The sequence below is a fragment of the Epinephelus moara genome, chromosome 23 (assembly GCF_006386435.1).
Source record: "Epinephelus moara isolate mb chromosome 23, YSFRI_EMoa_1.0, whole genome shotgun sequence".
In the NCBI taxonomy this organism is placed as follows: domain Eukaryota; kingdom Metazoa; phylum Chordata; class Actinopteri; order Perciformes; family Serranidae; genus Epinephelus; species Epinephelus moara.
The window spans coordinates 21,877,304-21,895,041 of record NC_065528.1 but is presented as its reverse complement, the minus strand read 5'-3'; the positions used below and the strand labels follow the sequence as shown (position 1 = coordinate 21,895,041).

The following is a 17,738-nucleotide window of genomic DNA, read 5'->3' as shown; positions in this document are numbered from 1 at the left end:
GGTGTTGCAGCAGCCTCACACACTGCACACCGGATAATAGCCAATCACAGTGGGTTCAAATAAAATGATCTGGGGACAACTTAAAGCTTTGAAGAGGCAAAGAAAGGCAAGAAAGTGAAACAGAGGTGCTTAAGTTGGTGCTGTGTATTTAGCAGGCTGTAATTGCAGCCGGCTATCGTTTAATGAAGAGAGCTGTGCTGGAAGGAAAGACCTAAGGCAGGGGCAGCACAAGAAGAAAAGAGGAGAGGAGGAACACGAGGGAGCCCCCATCTGGATTTTCAGCCATGACACCTGGTGACACCCAGGTCTACGACGCTTTGCATCTCCTTGAACACACACACACACACACACCTGAAGCCCCCGCCCCCTTCGAGAAAGTCCCATTTTCGCAAATACACACCACATCAAATACGGAGTCGCACACACGGCGTTCTCAGTGCATGCACGCACTCACATGCACACCAATAAGAGGGAAAACTCTGGCGCTAACAGTACTACACAAGCAGCTGCATAACAGGAGCCACTTTGAGCACGCAGGATTATCCGAATGTGCTCAACCCTGATAAGTGGCTTAATGCAACATTTCCACTGCACTTTTTTTTTCTGCTGAGGCTGAGACCCAGGCGCACAAGAAGCACTACTTATAAAGTTAGCCAAATCGAGCTTTTTGGGATTATGTCACCATGCAAGCGCTGCCATTTCAATGGGGGTGGGGATATATATGAGACAGAGGGGGAGACAGACAGACAGACAGACAGACAGATGTAGAGTGACAGAGAGAAAGGAGAAAAAGAAAAATGCCTCAGTGCACCTTTAGCTAACCTTGAAGGGATGGTTCCCTTTTATCCCATCAGGTAGACTGACTTACTCTGTGATATCCCCACTTATCAACATAATGTCAAAACAAAATCCTATCTATCGTTTTAATTACCCCAGGCGATGATTAACTTTTTAAGATCTTATGTCGCAACTGCAAGACCAATGCAGCACCTGGACAATCAACAGCACAGACATGTTAGACTAAGCATGTTTTACTTTAACGTCGAAATAACTACATTTGCAAGACGCACGTGGGGCATATTTTGAATACTTTCTACACCATCTACCAGAGACTAATGTTAACAGAGCGGTAACATTAACAAACAAGCATTAAACAACTCACTCGTGGCATACTCACTCTGTTACATCTCAAAAACCCTGGGCCTGACCCACTTGGCGTCTCCGCTTTCCCCAGACCTAACAGTACACAGCTTGAGACATAACACAGCAGGGCACTCTGCATCCCCCTCATTTTGTTACTCTCATACAGGCAGGAGGCTGTAAGGTGCTATCAGATTAATTACAGTAACAATAACAGTAGCCAATGTGAGATTTTTTAAAATGTCCAAAACTTTAGTATGAAACCAATAGTACGTAAATTGCATACTATTTCCGGTGAAATATTACAGTAAAAAAATCACTGGACATTTCGCCGGCATAAATATCCTACAATGGGTGAGTGTTGGCAAAAGCAGATGGATTTAATTCGACTGGGTGCTCTGGTTTAACAGCTTGGGTATGGAAGCATTTTGGCTTCTATGGAGGGAAAAGGGACCTGAACATGAGCCACACTGGATTACGGCAGTACCTGACTGAGAATTCTGTTGGTTGAATCAGATTTGGCTGTTCAGTACAGTAATTCATCTATTTGTGTATTATGGATCATTACAAATAAGCTTTGTTTTAAAAGTAGCAAGTAGTCACAAAGTGAGAAAAATAAATCATGCTTAGTAATCAAAAGTTTTGACGCATCAAGATGCATTGATAACTGTTTTATAATCACATTGCAGCCCTCTGAATTGTAATCGAATTGAATCAGGTGCCTAGACATTCCCATCCCTAATGGTTGTTGGAGTTGCTGCTGTGAACAAGACAAGATTTCATCACCACCTGCTGTAAAGTCCTCTTTCAAAGACCAGACCAGGTATTGCACCAATTTCTTTCAGCCTTTGAGAGCTATCAAATATAGACTCTGCTTGGCAAAAAGAAAAAAGAGGCAGTCTTTTGAATATGGATATTAGATATGCTTTATAAAAGATCAAAAGCACCATACTCTCCTTATAGAGATGAGGAATGGGGGGTTTAATAGAAAAAAAAAAGCATTTAATGTAGCTTTATTCCCCTAAAGCGGAGCGGTGGCATTAGGGCTTTGAGCTTTTGCTCAGCACACTGAGACTCGTAGTTAATGCTTAGTCACGTCCTGGAAGGTTTAGTCAGGGGAAAATCTGCTTGTTTCCCAATTCATGCAATGCATTGCACTCTTGCGGTCTCTGAGCTTTGAAATGAAATGCTGTCAGGGAGAATACCTTTGGGTCAATCTGATAACTCAACCTTGTGACTGGATGGCACGATTAGCTTTGGTCAAGTCAGTTTGAGCTTAATGACGCCAAGTTACACCTTTTGTGATCTGACATTGGATCTGCAGTCACACCTCTGTATGCGACCCAAGTCCTCTTCCCCTTCTTCTCTTTCAGGCAAGGCCCAGACCAGACTGAGTATTCCCTTTTAAATCCACCCGGTCAAAGCCCAATTACCCCACTGTTGAGGTAAAATCTTTTGTCTCGGTTTGTGTCGGAAAGGGAGAAAAAAAGGATAAAAAGAGGAGCTCTCTGGAGCAGAATTTCAAGGAAAGCAGTGGTCTTAGAGTCTTCTACTAATGCTTACTGCTCCAAATCTGTCTCTATAGAGCTTAGTGTTCAGAGACAGGATGACAGTAAGTGGGTCGACTAAACTCCTCTCCTTGTTGGAGTGCAACATGCATCTGTACTCTTGTGTACCTACCTGCATCCAACTTGACAACTCAAGTAGGCCAAGGTAGCACAGATTCACATTAAAACCTTGAGGGTTAAGTGTTGTACTCGCAAATAAACATCCACCCATAGAGAGCCTGTAATCATTCCATCCAAAATAATTCTTCCTTGCTGGCGAGGCAGCTGAAGGGTGTACTTGTACCTTCAGAAACCTGCTGTATTTTAGGGCCTCTAATTATTTTTTTTAAAAGCATGATACACTGTGACAGAGGGTTTAATTCAGAGCTTTAGCCTTGTGTCTTAGCAACAATAAAGGAATGGGAGGGAAGCAACGTTCCAAAGCTCTTCCGTTATTGATTTTACACATTGAGGAAGGAGGAGGCTGTACTGCCAGCAAATGGGCACGAGCTCTCCACTTAAACCTAACTCACTTCTGAGAGCCTTTAAGCACACCCTCGGGAGACCCAACTTCAATACTAATAAAATGTACAGAAATACAGTGGCATATACTCTACATATAAATGTAGCTGAGTGATGGAGAATGAAAGTATGACGCCACATCTAAGGAGATCTAAAGAGGAAAGCCGTGTCAAGATAAAAAACAAAGCCTCTGGATAACAGTCAGAGAGAGAGTAGATGGTAGTTCGCGGACGGTACTTTGGGGGTTTGTTTGCTCTTCAGATATAACAACACTGATAAGGTTCCATGTGAAATCACACCACTGTGCATGTGGATTAGCAGCACACTGTCACAGTACTGGGGTCACAGTTTGGTGCATGTAGCACCACCTGAAAACTTTTAGCTGTATGCCATTAGCAACAGATGCTGGGATTAATACCAACGAATGGATTGGCATGCATGGCAGTCACAATGTGGCAAGCATAAATGAAACAGCGGAGCTGGAAGACCTGCCCACAGGTACAACAGCAACTGAGAGCAAGTGTACAAGAACAGTGTATTGGTGTTGCTTCACCGTTGAAGGTAGGCCTGTAACGATAACTACTTTTGTTGGAGAAAGCTTGTCCCAGAAATAATTACAATAAACGAAATTGTCATTTTGAAACTATTTTATGCCACAGATTTCATGATAATTAACGGTGTGATAATGAACTTTTAATTCTTAAGAATATTCAGACACTGGAATTGGAATATGAACAATAAGAAATATTTGTTAATATATACAAGAAAGTATCTATAAATCTATAGCACTTTTGTAGGAGTAGCCCAAAATCACTCAGTTTGAGACTAAAGAAAATTTGGCCAACAAACAAAACCAAGATGCCCCTTAGGACGAATAGACCAGCTCAGCGAAGCTCCTGGAACATAATAGTTACCTCTATAATCCATGACGTTGTTGGAGGGTAAAACTACAAACAACTGATTTTTTGGCTTGTTACCTGAGGTTGGCAAATAACGACTATCATGACTGTCTCTTCCACCTTAAAAATGCAGCTGCAGGCTACCGGTAAGCTACACAGAGTCATCCTTGATGTGTCGTTTTATTTTTCTTCTTACTTGCATTAGTAGGCGGGAGCGCTGTGCCAATGTCTGATAGTAGACGGAAAACCCTGCTGTTTATGCTAGCTATCATGTTGGCTAAAATGTTCGTGACATTCATACATAAACAAACATGCGTGTAAACAAAACGAGCAATATCGAGGTCAGCAAAAACATCGAGGTCAAGTCCACCCATAATTATCGAGACAGGCCTAGTTGTTGGGTCCGTGAATGGAAACATCTAACATGCTAACGCACATTCCATAGCATCAACCAGATGTGCCGATCAATGGGATGATAAATGTTTGGGTGCCAAGGCAGAACGAAATTAAATGCTCCTACTAATGTAGACGTTTTATTTTTTATTATTCTATTCATTTTGGTATCCTCAATTTCATATCACAAGTGACGTTTTTCAGCTGCCTTTTGGATAATGTTCATACAGTGGAATACAGAAGCGTTTGAAATGTTCCTGATTTTTATGATGAAAATTGTTTCACAAAGTTGTCAGTGGGCAAAACGTTACCTCAGTCTACATCAAGACAATGCTGTCCGTCTTTGACACTTGCCAGTACTTTCTGCGCAAAATAAATAAAAAGAAACATTTCCTTATGTTGTTCTTTTTCTGCTGTGCTAAACTTGCACCGACTCACACTGACTCCTAAACCTGGTATGAACTGAACCGTGACTTCTGTTCTTTCCCCCCTGAGGACAAACAGTTCCCAGATGACCACCACCTTCAAATGTGACCTCAGTCATCTTCAAATCTCAAGGGGTTGCACTCCCACCTGCGTTTAGAGCCGTCCACATGTCATTGAATCATCCAGGATGCATTTAAATACAGATTGTAAACAGAGCCACTGACTCACACTGGTAAAAAAAAAAAAAAAAAAAACTAAAAAAAAAAACATGCATACTTTTATTACCCTTACAACACTAACTCCTTTTGACACATACACAATCATGCATACTTTCCTCTCTGATAAACACCACAAACAACAATTTGCCTGAGTCTTAGAAAGGAATATTTTAGCTGAGCTGACTTTTGAAACACCCTAGAGTCTAAACAAGCAATACTGTGAAATCAAACCGGGTGTAAAAACTGCACAGACTGATCTCAGCGACGTTTCTGTGTTGTGTGCGTGTGTGCCGGCAATTTTAACACATAAACCATGTTAAGGTAGGGAGTAGACATGCTGCACGTCATAGTGCCTGCATTGTTATTATGTACTGAGTTATTTTATTCCATTTTTATTGTTCCCTCTCTTTGAGGTGCATGCCATCAGTGGCAGCAGGAATGAACAGCTAATAGCCACAGTAGACCGGTGTGGGTTTGCATGCATGTTGTTTCGGGCTCTAAATGCCCATGTAGATGTATTATGACTTTATTTACATGCATGCACACCACAGACACAGATACACACAAGCCACCGCATTTTAATGCAGACATCCATTTCTACAAACAAGCCCAATCTGGTCGTTTACACTCCTGAGCTGCACACATATTTTATCCTCATGCTAATGGCATACTTTGCAGAGTATTTTTACACCTTGACAAGGCTATAGTCACCCTATCCCCACCGTGCGCGCACTCATTATCCCCCCAACACAAACGCCACAAATAAACAGCAGAATCATTATTCTCGCTTCACTCGTCAAAAGCCAGCTCACGGCTGAATTTTCTGTCATTAAAAAAACATTAATGAGGATGATTAAAATGACTGTGATGAGAGGCTGGGACAGGGATATGAATCTCACTCCTGTACTGAATGCCAAAAGGAACTCTCTTGGCTTTTTGGCTTTGAGTGGGTGCGTGTTTTTGTGTTTATCAGGCTGTACTGCAAATGTTTTGTTCCTTTTTACTCTGCGCACTTGTAAAAGTGTGTGAGATGGGAGTGTTTGTTCCATCTATTGTCTAGGTGCTGTCGGTTTGGACCCCTGAAATCTGTGCATTTGTTTGGTACATTCTCAGCTCAACAGAAAAACACGAGTTGAGATTTTAAAAAACACGCTGAGAATTGATTTGTGGAGGTATAAGCTCCGGAATCTGTTGCTTGGAAGTCAGCTGCAAAACAATATTGAATTTATGAGATAACTTCTGACTCGGGAAGTCATTTTGTCACTGTGACTGTGCATAAATGCGCCATTTTGACAAAGTTTTCCATCAGTCTGCCCTTTCAACTGTATTTCCATGTTTTTGCAAAGAAAGATTCCAATCTTTCTCCGGCACAGTTCCCATTATAATGCGGCCCCTCTCAGTCTGACAAGTGTTAAGAGTTAGCTATTTGGAAAAACATAAACCATCATTCAACTCAGGCAGTGGACAACAGCTCTAGGCGTGCCTGTGAGCAACAGCCGCCTCCTCTCCCTGTGCCATTACTGCCACTGTACATTCAATGACAACAATGTAGGCGTCATTTTACTGATTTACAGAGGGGACTGAAACAATCTACTGTGTGGCTGAAAACTTTGTTTTAAAATGCAAGGCAAGTTGGCAAACTGGACAGAGCTGGTTACAGATCAGTACTCGTACATGATAATTTGAATTACCACCAAACACTTTGAGTAAAGTAACCTTAGTAGCCCAAAGGGACATGTACCTAAACCCTAGAAGTGTTTCTACAGCAGACAGTACTCCTAAATGTAGCAGGGTTGTTACTGGATAGCAATAGTTATGTCAACCACGTCACCGCATCATATCTAACACAACACAGGAAACATGATTCAGTAAACAGACACAATGAAGGACATTAAGTGTTTTGTATTCTTTCCTCTAAGTGTGGCTTTTAATTAGAAGGAGACAAGTTTTGTTTGAGAGAGGGCCGCAGGCAGGAAGAAAGAAATACAGCCGAGTCGAGCCTCTCTTGACCAATCAATGGACTACAGTGTGCTAGGTATTTCAACAGAGGGGTAACGAAAAGAAAGGGACAGAATGGAACAGTTGCATTGATACCATCCACAACTTTTGACAATGGAAACGCAAAAACAAACACTAATGTGTAACTAACTGCACTGAAATGGACTGCTTGGTGGAAACACGGCTATAAGTGTACCTAACCCATTTCAAACATTAATGTCCCATTAAGACTCCCTTTACATACGAAAATAGATTCGTTCATTTCAAATGTTGTGACCGTCAACTTCCCACGGCATAGATACACCCACAAGATGGCACTACAGGGCAGAGTCAAAAGTTTCTGACAACAACAACAAACAATGGCTGAATGTAAAATGTCTGGATTTCATCGCACTTGCAGACTCGCGGACTTTGCGGGTGTGTTCCTGGGAGCTAGGCTAGAAAAGTGTCCGAAAAACAACCAAAAAAGATCTTCTGATGTAACTAAGAGGCCTACCTGATTTATTTAGTCATAGCCTGGCCCTTATTTACAACCATCTCTGCATTTGAATGTCTGCAGTCTAACCCTTTCAGTAAACATGCACAAATACAGAAAATCTTAACACTGAGTACAGACAAAAAACTCCATCTGTGTCCCTACACGTATCTAACGATGAGCCTTAAATCTAGTCACCTTTTGTGTTTCTTTTTTCCCCCTCAAACAACCAACCTCAATTCCTAGTTCCTCTATTCAAATTTAAGACAAAAAAGGCAGATGTTCAAGCGGTGGCGTGTGTCTTGAGTGCTCCCTCGCTCAGTGCCAGGTCCTGCTGGGTCAGATGTGTGTAAATCATAGCAGCCCCCTAGGTGTACAGACTCGGTAGATCAATAGACACAAGAGGGGGAAATCAACACTGCTTGTTTAAAGGGTGCGTCCCGGCCAATACCAAGCCCCAGGGCATCTACCGATAGTACTTGGTATTCAAACTGAGAGGAGGAGAGAAACAGATATCTTAGCTTAGGGCTTCCGAAATGTGTGTTTGGCTACCGGTGGGTGGGGGGAGGAGGGTGTTGGAGTGTATGTACAGCCACTGGGGGGGATCCCTGTTTAGTGCTATTGTTTAATTCATTACAAGATGATTAAAGGCAAATCAAGTTGATTCACAGAGCCAGAAAATGATTGGGAGCTTTCAGTTTCTGTTACCACTTCTTACCTTTTTACCAATGAGCTTCTTCCTCAGGAACTCACGGGCCTCGAACATGTAGGGGATGTCGTAGAGCGGACGGAAACGTTTGTCTTTGTCCTTGTTTTTCTCCTGAGAAGCGATGGGAGAGAGGGGTCAGGAAGTGCAGGGGTGGGGAGAGAAGACAGAAAGAGAAAGATTATTCACATTGCACTCTCAAAGCTGCGTGGCTTAACACATCCGCTGCAGATGCAGACCTCCGAGAAACATGCACACACACGAGAACAGCCCCCCAGCTCATGCATACAGACGTAAACACAGACACACAGATTCGCACACAGTCAGCTTGTTTGTTCCCTCTTCTCCCTCTACGTCAGCCCTGTGATAGCGAGGATCTGGACTCTCAACTGAATGATTTTAATGTGAACAGTGGCATTTTCACAGACGCACAGTCCCACTAACACTTCTGCTGTCAATACTGACACACTGCACCAAAAAAAAAATAAAAAATCAAAGTACAGTTACCAAGGACGCAGATGCAAACAGCCAAGGCAAAGACATTTGTTGTGTTAAGCAGATAGGCGAGCTGAAACTATGAGCGTACACATGGTGCACACACACACAGATGTAGCCACATGCCACGCGCACACTCGCACAGCTGCGCACAAAAACTTCCCTCAATACGCTCACCCACTCTCTGACAGGAGCAGGCCACAAATAGAACCTATTTGCATTTTCAAAAGGAGGATGAGGTTTTGTGTTGCTCCCAGTGTGTAGAGACGTGCACGCATGCACGCGCGCACAGTGACAGGTGCCGTTTTTGTAGGGGCGGGAAAAAAAAAAAAGAATACAGCAAATGACAATGACGCAGTGGGAAAATAAACGACAGGCGCTAACAGGAGGAATGAGGCTATGAATGACAATTCCAGTATGCTCGCCACCCCTGCCCCTCCCACACTCCTCTATGAGCGCCATCATTATCTGTCATACAAACAGAAGTAACACTCTTCCAAATGAACACACAGGCTTGGATTAATTCCTCATTTCCTCTTCTCTTCAATGGTTTTCATTCATTTTTAATGCCTCTCCAGTTGTTCGGAGCTACCAGGTGTGGCACACAGCTGGGCTGATGGATGTGGGGAGAGAACACATGGGGAGCAAAGGGTGTGTGAGCGTGTGTTGGTATGTCGGAGCACGTGCTTATGGCTCATTTAAAGTCTTTGAAATAAATCTTGTGGGGACAAAATCCACTGGTGGAACAGTACTCAATACGTTTGAAGTATTAACAGATATACTGCAGTACGAAGTAGTACCAAACTTATCCAGTCAAACGATACCTAAATTTGATCCTTTTTGGACCCACGTCTAGAAAAAAATATTTGAATGGTTTTGCTCGCAACAATTTAATGCAACATATGATCGGCCCGCTGCTGCAGCAGCTACAACCCATATGGTCTGCATCGTGGTTAAGTCGAGTGCAGTGTATTTAACAGAGCTGGCCTGCCAAAACGCCACCAAATGAGTGGTGGGGGCATTTTATATGACTAAATGCTTTCCTTCATAAAATAGGTATTGAATGAAGTAGAAAAAAAAGGTATCAAAACAAAAACAAAACTATAAATCCCATGTACTTAAACATACACTCCTTTAATAAAAACTTCTTCTATGCAAATTGTATTAACCCCTGATGATCCGCCTTGAACACAAAGTACTAGTCTATGTGGGTTTATGCGTCGATGTAGAGCCTATGCCGTAGCCTGATGTGGACCACCCCAGAAATGTCACTGCAACACAGCATGCAACTCTTAGTGCAGAATAAAGGCTTAGTGCCTCATCACACTGTTGGCATTTGCAGCAGAGTGTAAATCCAAGATGCACCCATTGCAAAGAATTAACAAAATACTCTGGCACCATTTTCTTTTCAATGAGTCTAAGCAAACCTGTTGCTACAGCTGCACTTGTTGCCTTCATCCATGTGATGCTGTTCTTTCATGCTGGTACGCTTTTGTCTTCTTCATTTGGCATTAAATGGCAGACTAACACACGTGTAGGTATATATACAGCCCTGTCAGGTGCGGATGAATCACATCCCTGGTACATACAGTACTCAGTATCACTTCAAGGGTACTGGTATTGGTACCATCAAACAAAGAACTCCTACATTGAACAATGTTTTAGAAACAAACATTTTTCCTTCCAAAATACTGTTAATATTTGAAGTAAGTCTCAGCACGACAGCACAGAAGGCCTGCTGGATTGGCCCTGGTAGAGGAGCGCTGGAAACTGCCAAATCTACCAGCCAGTTCCCTTAACCTTGGCAGCAATGTAATAACCTTTGAGTTTAATAGCTTTCTATCTTTCTTTTCTTACTCCCTCGCTCTCATCCTTCTCCACTTTCACTAGCAGAGTCAGCACAGCATGGAACCTCGGAGGTGAGTTAATCTCACACATGGCCAGCGGAAATCCCCCACCGCTCAGCCAAGAGCCGATGTCCTCCATTTTGTGTCAGCCGGGGCTTATTGTCAGGGTCTTTCATCCCTACCAAGTCAGTTGCGGTGGGATGATGGGGCCTTTTAGGAGCACTGCCAGCCAGGAATCCTGCATTTTGTGCCTGAGCTGCCGACTTAGCCGTCCGCTGCTGGGGCTGAGGATAACTTTTACCGAGCTGGCACTGCTTGAGTGAAATCCCCCTTTTTTTTTCTTTTTTTTTGGACCATATTTTCTTAATGTCATACATTACGACAATTCCCAGATGCCGAATGACGGTGTCTTTGCATCATTTTACACACAGCCTACTGGTGGTAGTTCTTCCTGTTGGAAGCCGTTGGGATTCTGATATACACGGGCCAAAACAAGAGGATGACTCTGAACAGCAGAAAGTAAAGAATGAACCTGAGAGAAGAGGGAAAGACTAAAAAAGGAAAAAATCATTTTAACTAATAAGCTTTTTCACGGTGGAAAGGAAGCCATGTCACTGAGGGCGAAGAGTGTAAATGTCAGCACTCTATGCCAATTACCCACAAGGAGTAGAGAAGCAGACAAGGAGGACGAAAGGTACTTCTTCTCCTCCATCTTTTGCAAGGTCTATGGGGAATGGAGCGAGGCGTAGTTGAAGATAGGAAGTGGAAAGAGTCAGAAAACAACAACAACAAAAAATTAGACAGAGGAAATGTTACAACTAAAAACACGGACACAAAGGCAGCCATAGGAATCAATGGTGCCAATTGATTGTAGCAACTGCCCAATATTTCACAACGGGTCTGCACCGCTTTGTTTACAAGCTACAAAGTGGTCCACATCAGTTGCGGCGCTATTCAAAGGGACATTAAGCATTCCCTGACAGTTAAGTGCAGTTCAGACGGCTGAAAAGAAATGTGCCCCGCCGCCAATCAAACAAAACCTACACAAGGCTGTTCCACTTGATGAGTATGCGAGAACATAGACCATGACAAGTCTAATTATTTAACTACGGAGCCGACTTCAACTCCAGTCTGAGATAAAGTGACAACATTAGGGTCCTTAAATTACTCAGACAAGACAAACTCTGTGCGCGCCATCCTTAAACTGTTATTATGCAGTTGCAGGAAGGTTACAGAAAGAGGAGAGAGTCACTGCTGTGTCTCAACCGTGACCCAATAACAACAGTTTGCTCTCGCTGTCCTCGGGGGGAGTTCTGTTCTATTTGGGGTAAATTCCCTTCGTTCCAAATTACCAGCTAAAGCTCAGGAATCATCTTTGACTATTGCAGAGGCATGACGCTAGCTGGATTGTACAGTGTCGCAGGGCTGCAGGGGGCTGGGGCTGCAAATGTGTGGATGCTGCTGCTGGGAGCATTTGCAGCTTCTGGAACTTCAAGGGTGAAATCATGACTCAGGAGCAAGTCATGCTTTCTGATGTGTGGTGCTGGAGATGGGGGGAGTGTACAGTATTAGACCTTATTTTTGCATTTAACTGGTTGAGAATTATTTTGTGTGTAACCTATATTTTGGGAGAAACATGCTGCTGTGTGCGTGTGTGTCCCAGACAGAGTGGACATTATTTTTTGATTAAGCGGCACACTGGGAGCCGTAGACAAACAGTCAACATTTACTACTGTATGCGTAACAACATTACTCAACCGTGCATGCATAAACATTAAATGGCTGCAGAGGGGCCGGGGCGGAGAGAGGGAGACAATGCGAGAGGGAGAGGAGGCACACACTTATGCAGGAGCATGAAGGATGTAGCTGGTTACAGTACTACAATACAAAATCTAATATATCTAATCTAATAACCTCACATTCACGGCATTATTGTCCATTCGCCACAACACAAATAAGTCATTACTAAAGTGACTTGAAATGATCCCACAATAGACTCAGGAGAGATCCTGGATTGCAGAATGAAATTACCTGGAGTACTATAACAACAAACAGCCACTCAGTTCATGATTAGCTGCTGCCAGAGCACTGCAGGTAAATTCACTGGGACAGCTGTGACGGCTGACTGTGCAGTCACTGAGGGACTACTTCACCCCCCGCTCCCAAAATGCATACATCATTTGTGTATCAATTACTCACCCCTGCTGTGTTCAAGTTGTTAAGAAAAGTTTGTTTTTGTATGTTTTGTATGCCCTGGTGAACAATAAAATCCAAAAGCAGAGAAAATTCTTCATGAATTAAAGTCACAGGGGGCCCTGTTTAACAACAACTAAAGTGTATCAACACTTTTCCCCGCCAGTGTATTATTTTTAAGTTGCCAGCCACCGCCAGTATTTTTGATCATATTCACTAATATTTCAAGAACCACAGAATAATTTGTTCTATGAATATGTAAACCGTATATACACAAAACTAAAGAAGAGACCTTCTGTTTTATACATTAAAAAAAACAACATTTTATTCTATCTTATTTCCATTTCGGACAAAAACCTGAGAAAAATGCTTTTTTGTCAAAGAATGTCATTTTTCTCAAACAATGTATAAAATCAATTTTGCATTTACATTTTTTGTATTTTTCTCATTTCCTTACTTCAGTTTGAATTTTAGAAATAATAGCAAAAAATGTTCAGTGATCGTTCACAAGCTGCTACATTTCTGCAAACAACATCTTACGATTCTCCTTCTTCTTATTTTGTTTTTGGACATGGCAGTGTTGTTCTATCAGTGAAAACACGGATTACAGGAATATCTCGTCAATGGCGGGGAAGCATTCTATCATAAATGATGGAAAATCTCGTTATTGGCTGGTATAGTGTTAAAAAAAATTTGCGTACAACTCTTGCAGACAACACCAGTCTCATTTACCGAGTCATATGCTCAGTACCTCCCAAACAGACAGCCCTTTCCAACAGGGACCTAAACTAAAAATGAAACTTATCGATGCTCTCTTTAAAGCCAGACTCCTTTGACTAAAACTGTAATTTTACCTCGCTGAACACCAGAGCTGCTGGTCTACTTCTGCCTCAATCGGCAGTTTGTTTGTTACTGTGTGACTTCGAGGATTTGATCTAACACTTTAAAACACCAAAGTCACACAATACACAAACTACCAATGGGGGCAGTGGTAGACGAGCAACTCCCATGTTCAGCGAAGTAAAATTACTGTTTTGTCAATGGAGTCTGGCTTTAAATAGAGCATAGGTAAGTGTAGGAAAGGGCTGTCTCTTTGGGAGGTACTGAGCATATGACTGGATAAATGAGACTTGGGTTATACTGCATGAGTTGTGCAAGAGTTTGTATACTGATGTTTTAATATAGTTTTGTTGTTGTTGAACATGGTCGCCCATGACTTCAATTCATCAAGAACTTTCTCTCTGTTTGGATTGTTTGTTCACCAGAGGCAAGCCAGAAAAACAGTTTTCTTCCTGAATTTAACTTAACACAGGGTGATTTATTGATATACAAATGGCCATTTGGGGGGTGATATATTCTTTTAATAAAGATGCAATACAAAAAATGGGAGCTAAAGCAGTGAGTGAGGGGCTACACTGTGATTCAATCTGAGCAGTGTTGTGTTTTTAATTTTGGAAACCAGACAGACAGTCAGACTGGAACAACACACAGACACAGTAATGCAGCGTTCGACTAACTGCAGTGCTGCAGGCTAAAAAAAAATCTCCAATATTGCTGATTATATTCAACTATTGAAAGCACAGAGCAAACTCGCACGGCTTACACTTGATAACATCGCACATATTGCATCCGTCTCAAGCACAAAGCGCCCATTTATAAATGGCCAGTATCAAAACAGATTATGCTCAAAAATGATTTCAGGCGGTGTTTACTTTCTGCTCTTGACAAAACTGTATCTCTGAAAAGCAACAGTCATTTTATCTTCTAAGGCAGCCCTTTGTTTAACATCCTCTCCCTGCACACAAACGACAGCAAGCCAAGTCTTTTGCTTTTTTAACTGTGTCAGCCAAATAGTGCAATGGGGCAAAAAAAAAAAAAATCACCCAGTAGTGAGGAGGGATACTGGCTACCAATCTGCCTCGCCCAGCCAATGGTGCACAAGTGAGTCTGAAAGCAGGCTACCCTCCTCCCTTGTCGCCATCCTCCCAAACTTGAGGTCAAAGCATGTCATGCCAGGCTAGGGGCATGCCGAGGGCGCACACATGGCCAGACATAAGATTTGGAGGATGGGGACAGAAGTGAGGAGGCATGGGAGGGGATAAAAACAAAGAGGAGTGTAAGGAGAGAGGAGCAAGCCACAGTCGCAAATGGGGAGTAGGGAGCAGATGGGCCCGTCTGCTTAAAGGGACAGTTCACCCCAAAATCATATCAAGTAGCCATGTTGGAAGTATTCATGTTACAATATAGTTACATACTGAACTGACTAGAAAAATATTTTTACATATCCTTCAATGGAAAGAGGTTTTGGAATATGTTTAGGAACATTTGTATTGAACTCTATTGAAATCTATTTTTCCTTTTACCTGTTGTGGCATTTTTCAATCTACATTGTTGCGGGGAGAGTTGCCGAATGTTGGAGATATCAGCTGTAGAGATGTCTGCTGTCTCTCCAATATAATGGAACTATGATGAAACTGCTCACAACAAGGTCTGTGGATTATCTTGGGTAATCAGGTCATGATTTCTGGAAAGAGACATTGCATAGTTTTTCATATGATTTTTTGGTCCTTTGAGCACCACAAGCTGAGTGTCATCTAATTCCATTATATTTGAAAGAGGGCAGACATCTCTACAGCCAAATCTTCAACACTCAGCAACTCAAACCCAGTAGTGGGAAGCAGCGTCACTACAAGTAACGACTTTCTGAATCAAATAATTTTTCAGTAGCAAAGCTGATTTACTGACTGACTGACTGGCGTCCACAAAACTTAAGCTCTGAAGTGCGGTGGACTTTTTTCTGCAGAGGTCTGGATAAAAGTAAGGATAATTAAACTGAGGATAAGTAACTTGACCGACGAGAGACGAGAGAAGCACTTCTGCATGACATCACATACTAGTCCTTCAGTTGATTCTGCTTGCTGCTTTTACTATTGGCTTTTCTTTGCAAGATCTGCCCTGCTCTGCCTCTGATTGACTACATTACACTTCTTGACTCGTCTCTCACATGTCTTCTAGACTGTATATATGCAGTGGATTTGCAGTGGACACTCGAGAATTGCACACAACAAGGGTCGAGAAAAGGGCTAAGAGACAGAGAAAAGAGTTAAGAAGGAAGTGATACATTGATGTCATGTGTTGTTTGCAGGACATCTACAAAAAGAAAAAGTTTTAATATGTCTGTTATTTCTATTGTTTATATTGCTGTCTTTTATTTATTGTGGTTTTATTGACTATAAAATACATTTTCGATTTCTGTTTTTAAATTACTGACAGAGCCAGAAGGCCTTATGAAAGAGGCCAAGACAGGAAATGCATTAAGTAGGAAGAGGAGAGAGAAAAAAGGCCGACTGACAATGTGATGTTATTGGAGGACATGTTCAAATGTCACAAAGTCTTCAAAAAAAGAGAAGAAAGTTTTAATCTAAGTCTGTTATTCTTACAGTTAAACTGAATACTCTTTGGCCTGCCGATTTGTTTGGCTGACAGTTTTTCTATTTTCTGGTAGCTTAGCTTGCTACATGTCTCTGGGGGTAGCTTCAATGTCGTGAAACTTCACTTTGATGTAAAGTAACTGGTAGCTTTGCTCAAGTAGCTTGCCCAACACTGCTCACACCAAACCAATCTAGATAATTAAACAGAAGCCCTTTTTGAATTGCAATTGTGCAAATTTACAGGAAAGCCCAATCAGTCTTCTTTCAGCATTGGCAGTATAAAAACAAAATCGGGGAGTGCAGCAAAATGCCGCCTACCTACTTTTGTTTATACAGAATGCACCTTTTTCGGGGCAATGGGGGGCGTGAGCAAGTAACAAAACGTGTAGCTCAGCGTGTGGTGTAAACAGTGACGTAGGAGGGAAGCCCCGGCTGGTCAGTCCTTCGGCGATTCTCTCGTAAGTCGCCCTGTTCTTCACCGTTCCCATCATCTGACAGATAATGGCCTCTTCGTTTGCGAGGGCAAGGAGGGCACGCAATTCCTTGTCTCCCCAGTTGCTCATCTTTACAGTGTCTGTCAGGTTTGCTTTTCCCTCTTGCTACTAGCTGCTCATTCCTGCTATCAGCTGTTTCCTGTTTGTCCACCGCCAGTGGGTCGCTCGTGCGGCGTCATCAACAGCTCCTCCCACAAGTCATCAACAGCCCCTCCCGTGGCAGAAGGGCGCCTCGTTCTTTCCGCCAATACCCCTACGCGGCGGAAAATTGGGCACCTCGGATCAACTCACCAATCCAGCTCTGTGTGTCTAACTGCTCGCAGCCTGCCTGCAAAACGGCCCAACATTCACCAAAAATCTGGCAGTGTAAAAGGGGCTAGTGTGTAGGCTTGTGCCGATTTCCGGTTTAACCGGTGCAGTCCGGTTTAAGAGCTCCACCCGGTTTAATTCACGTCAACCGGGTAAACCGGGTGGGGGGTGGAGCTTTTCACATCAGCGGCATGTCAAGGGACTATATTCAACTTATCTTGCATTGTAACATGCATTATGATAACTTAATAAGGTTTATGTATGTTTTTAAATGAAGTGGAGGAGCCTACAAGTGTTTTGTTTAGTTTGTCGCCGCGGACTGCGGACTCGGCAGCTCCGCTCAGCTGTCTGCTGCTGCTGTGAGAGAAGTGTCCTTCTGCTTCTTCTTCTTCTTGTGTAACCTCGTGTGTATTGGCGGTTAATACAGCATTATCGCCACCTAGTGGATTGGAAGCACATTAAACCTATAATGGGCTTGTATTGGGAAAAATAGCTCAAATGCGACCCCCAGTGGTAAAATAAGGTATATAATTCGATATATCGGTTCGGTTAGATATTTGGCTTTGAATCAAACCGGTTGGAAAATTTTCAAACCGGCACAAGCCTGCTAGTGTGAGAATATGTCCTGATCCTTTAAACTTTGGC

General features: G+C 42.6%; 1 protein-coding gene across 1 annotated transcript in view; it reads right to left on the bottom strand.

Annotated features, from left to right (window-relative positions):
• The window catches only part of snd1 (staphylococcal nuclease and tudor domain containing 1), a 269,267-nt gene that overhangs the window by 210,181 nt on the left and 41,348 nt on the right, over positions 1-17,738 (bottom strand). Inside the window, exon 11 of the mRNA XM_050036651.1 lies at positions 8,337-8,438. Coding sequence (XP_049892608.1) covers positions 8,337-8,438 — 102 coding nt within the window. The remainder of the gene's footprint in view (positions 1-8,336; positions 8,439-17,738) is intronic.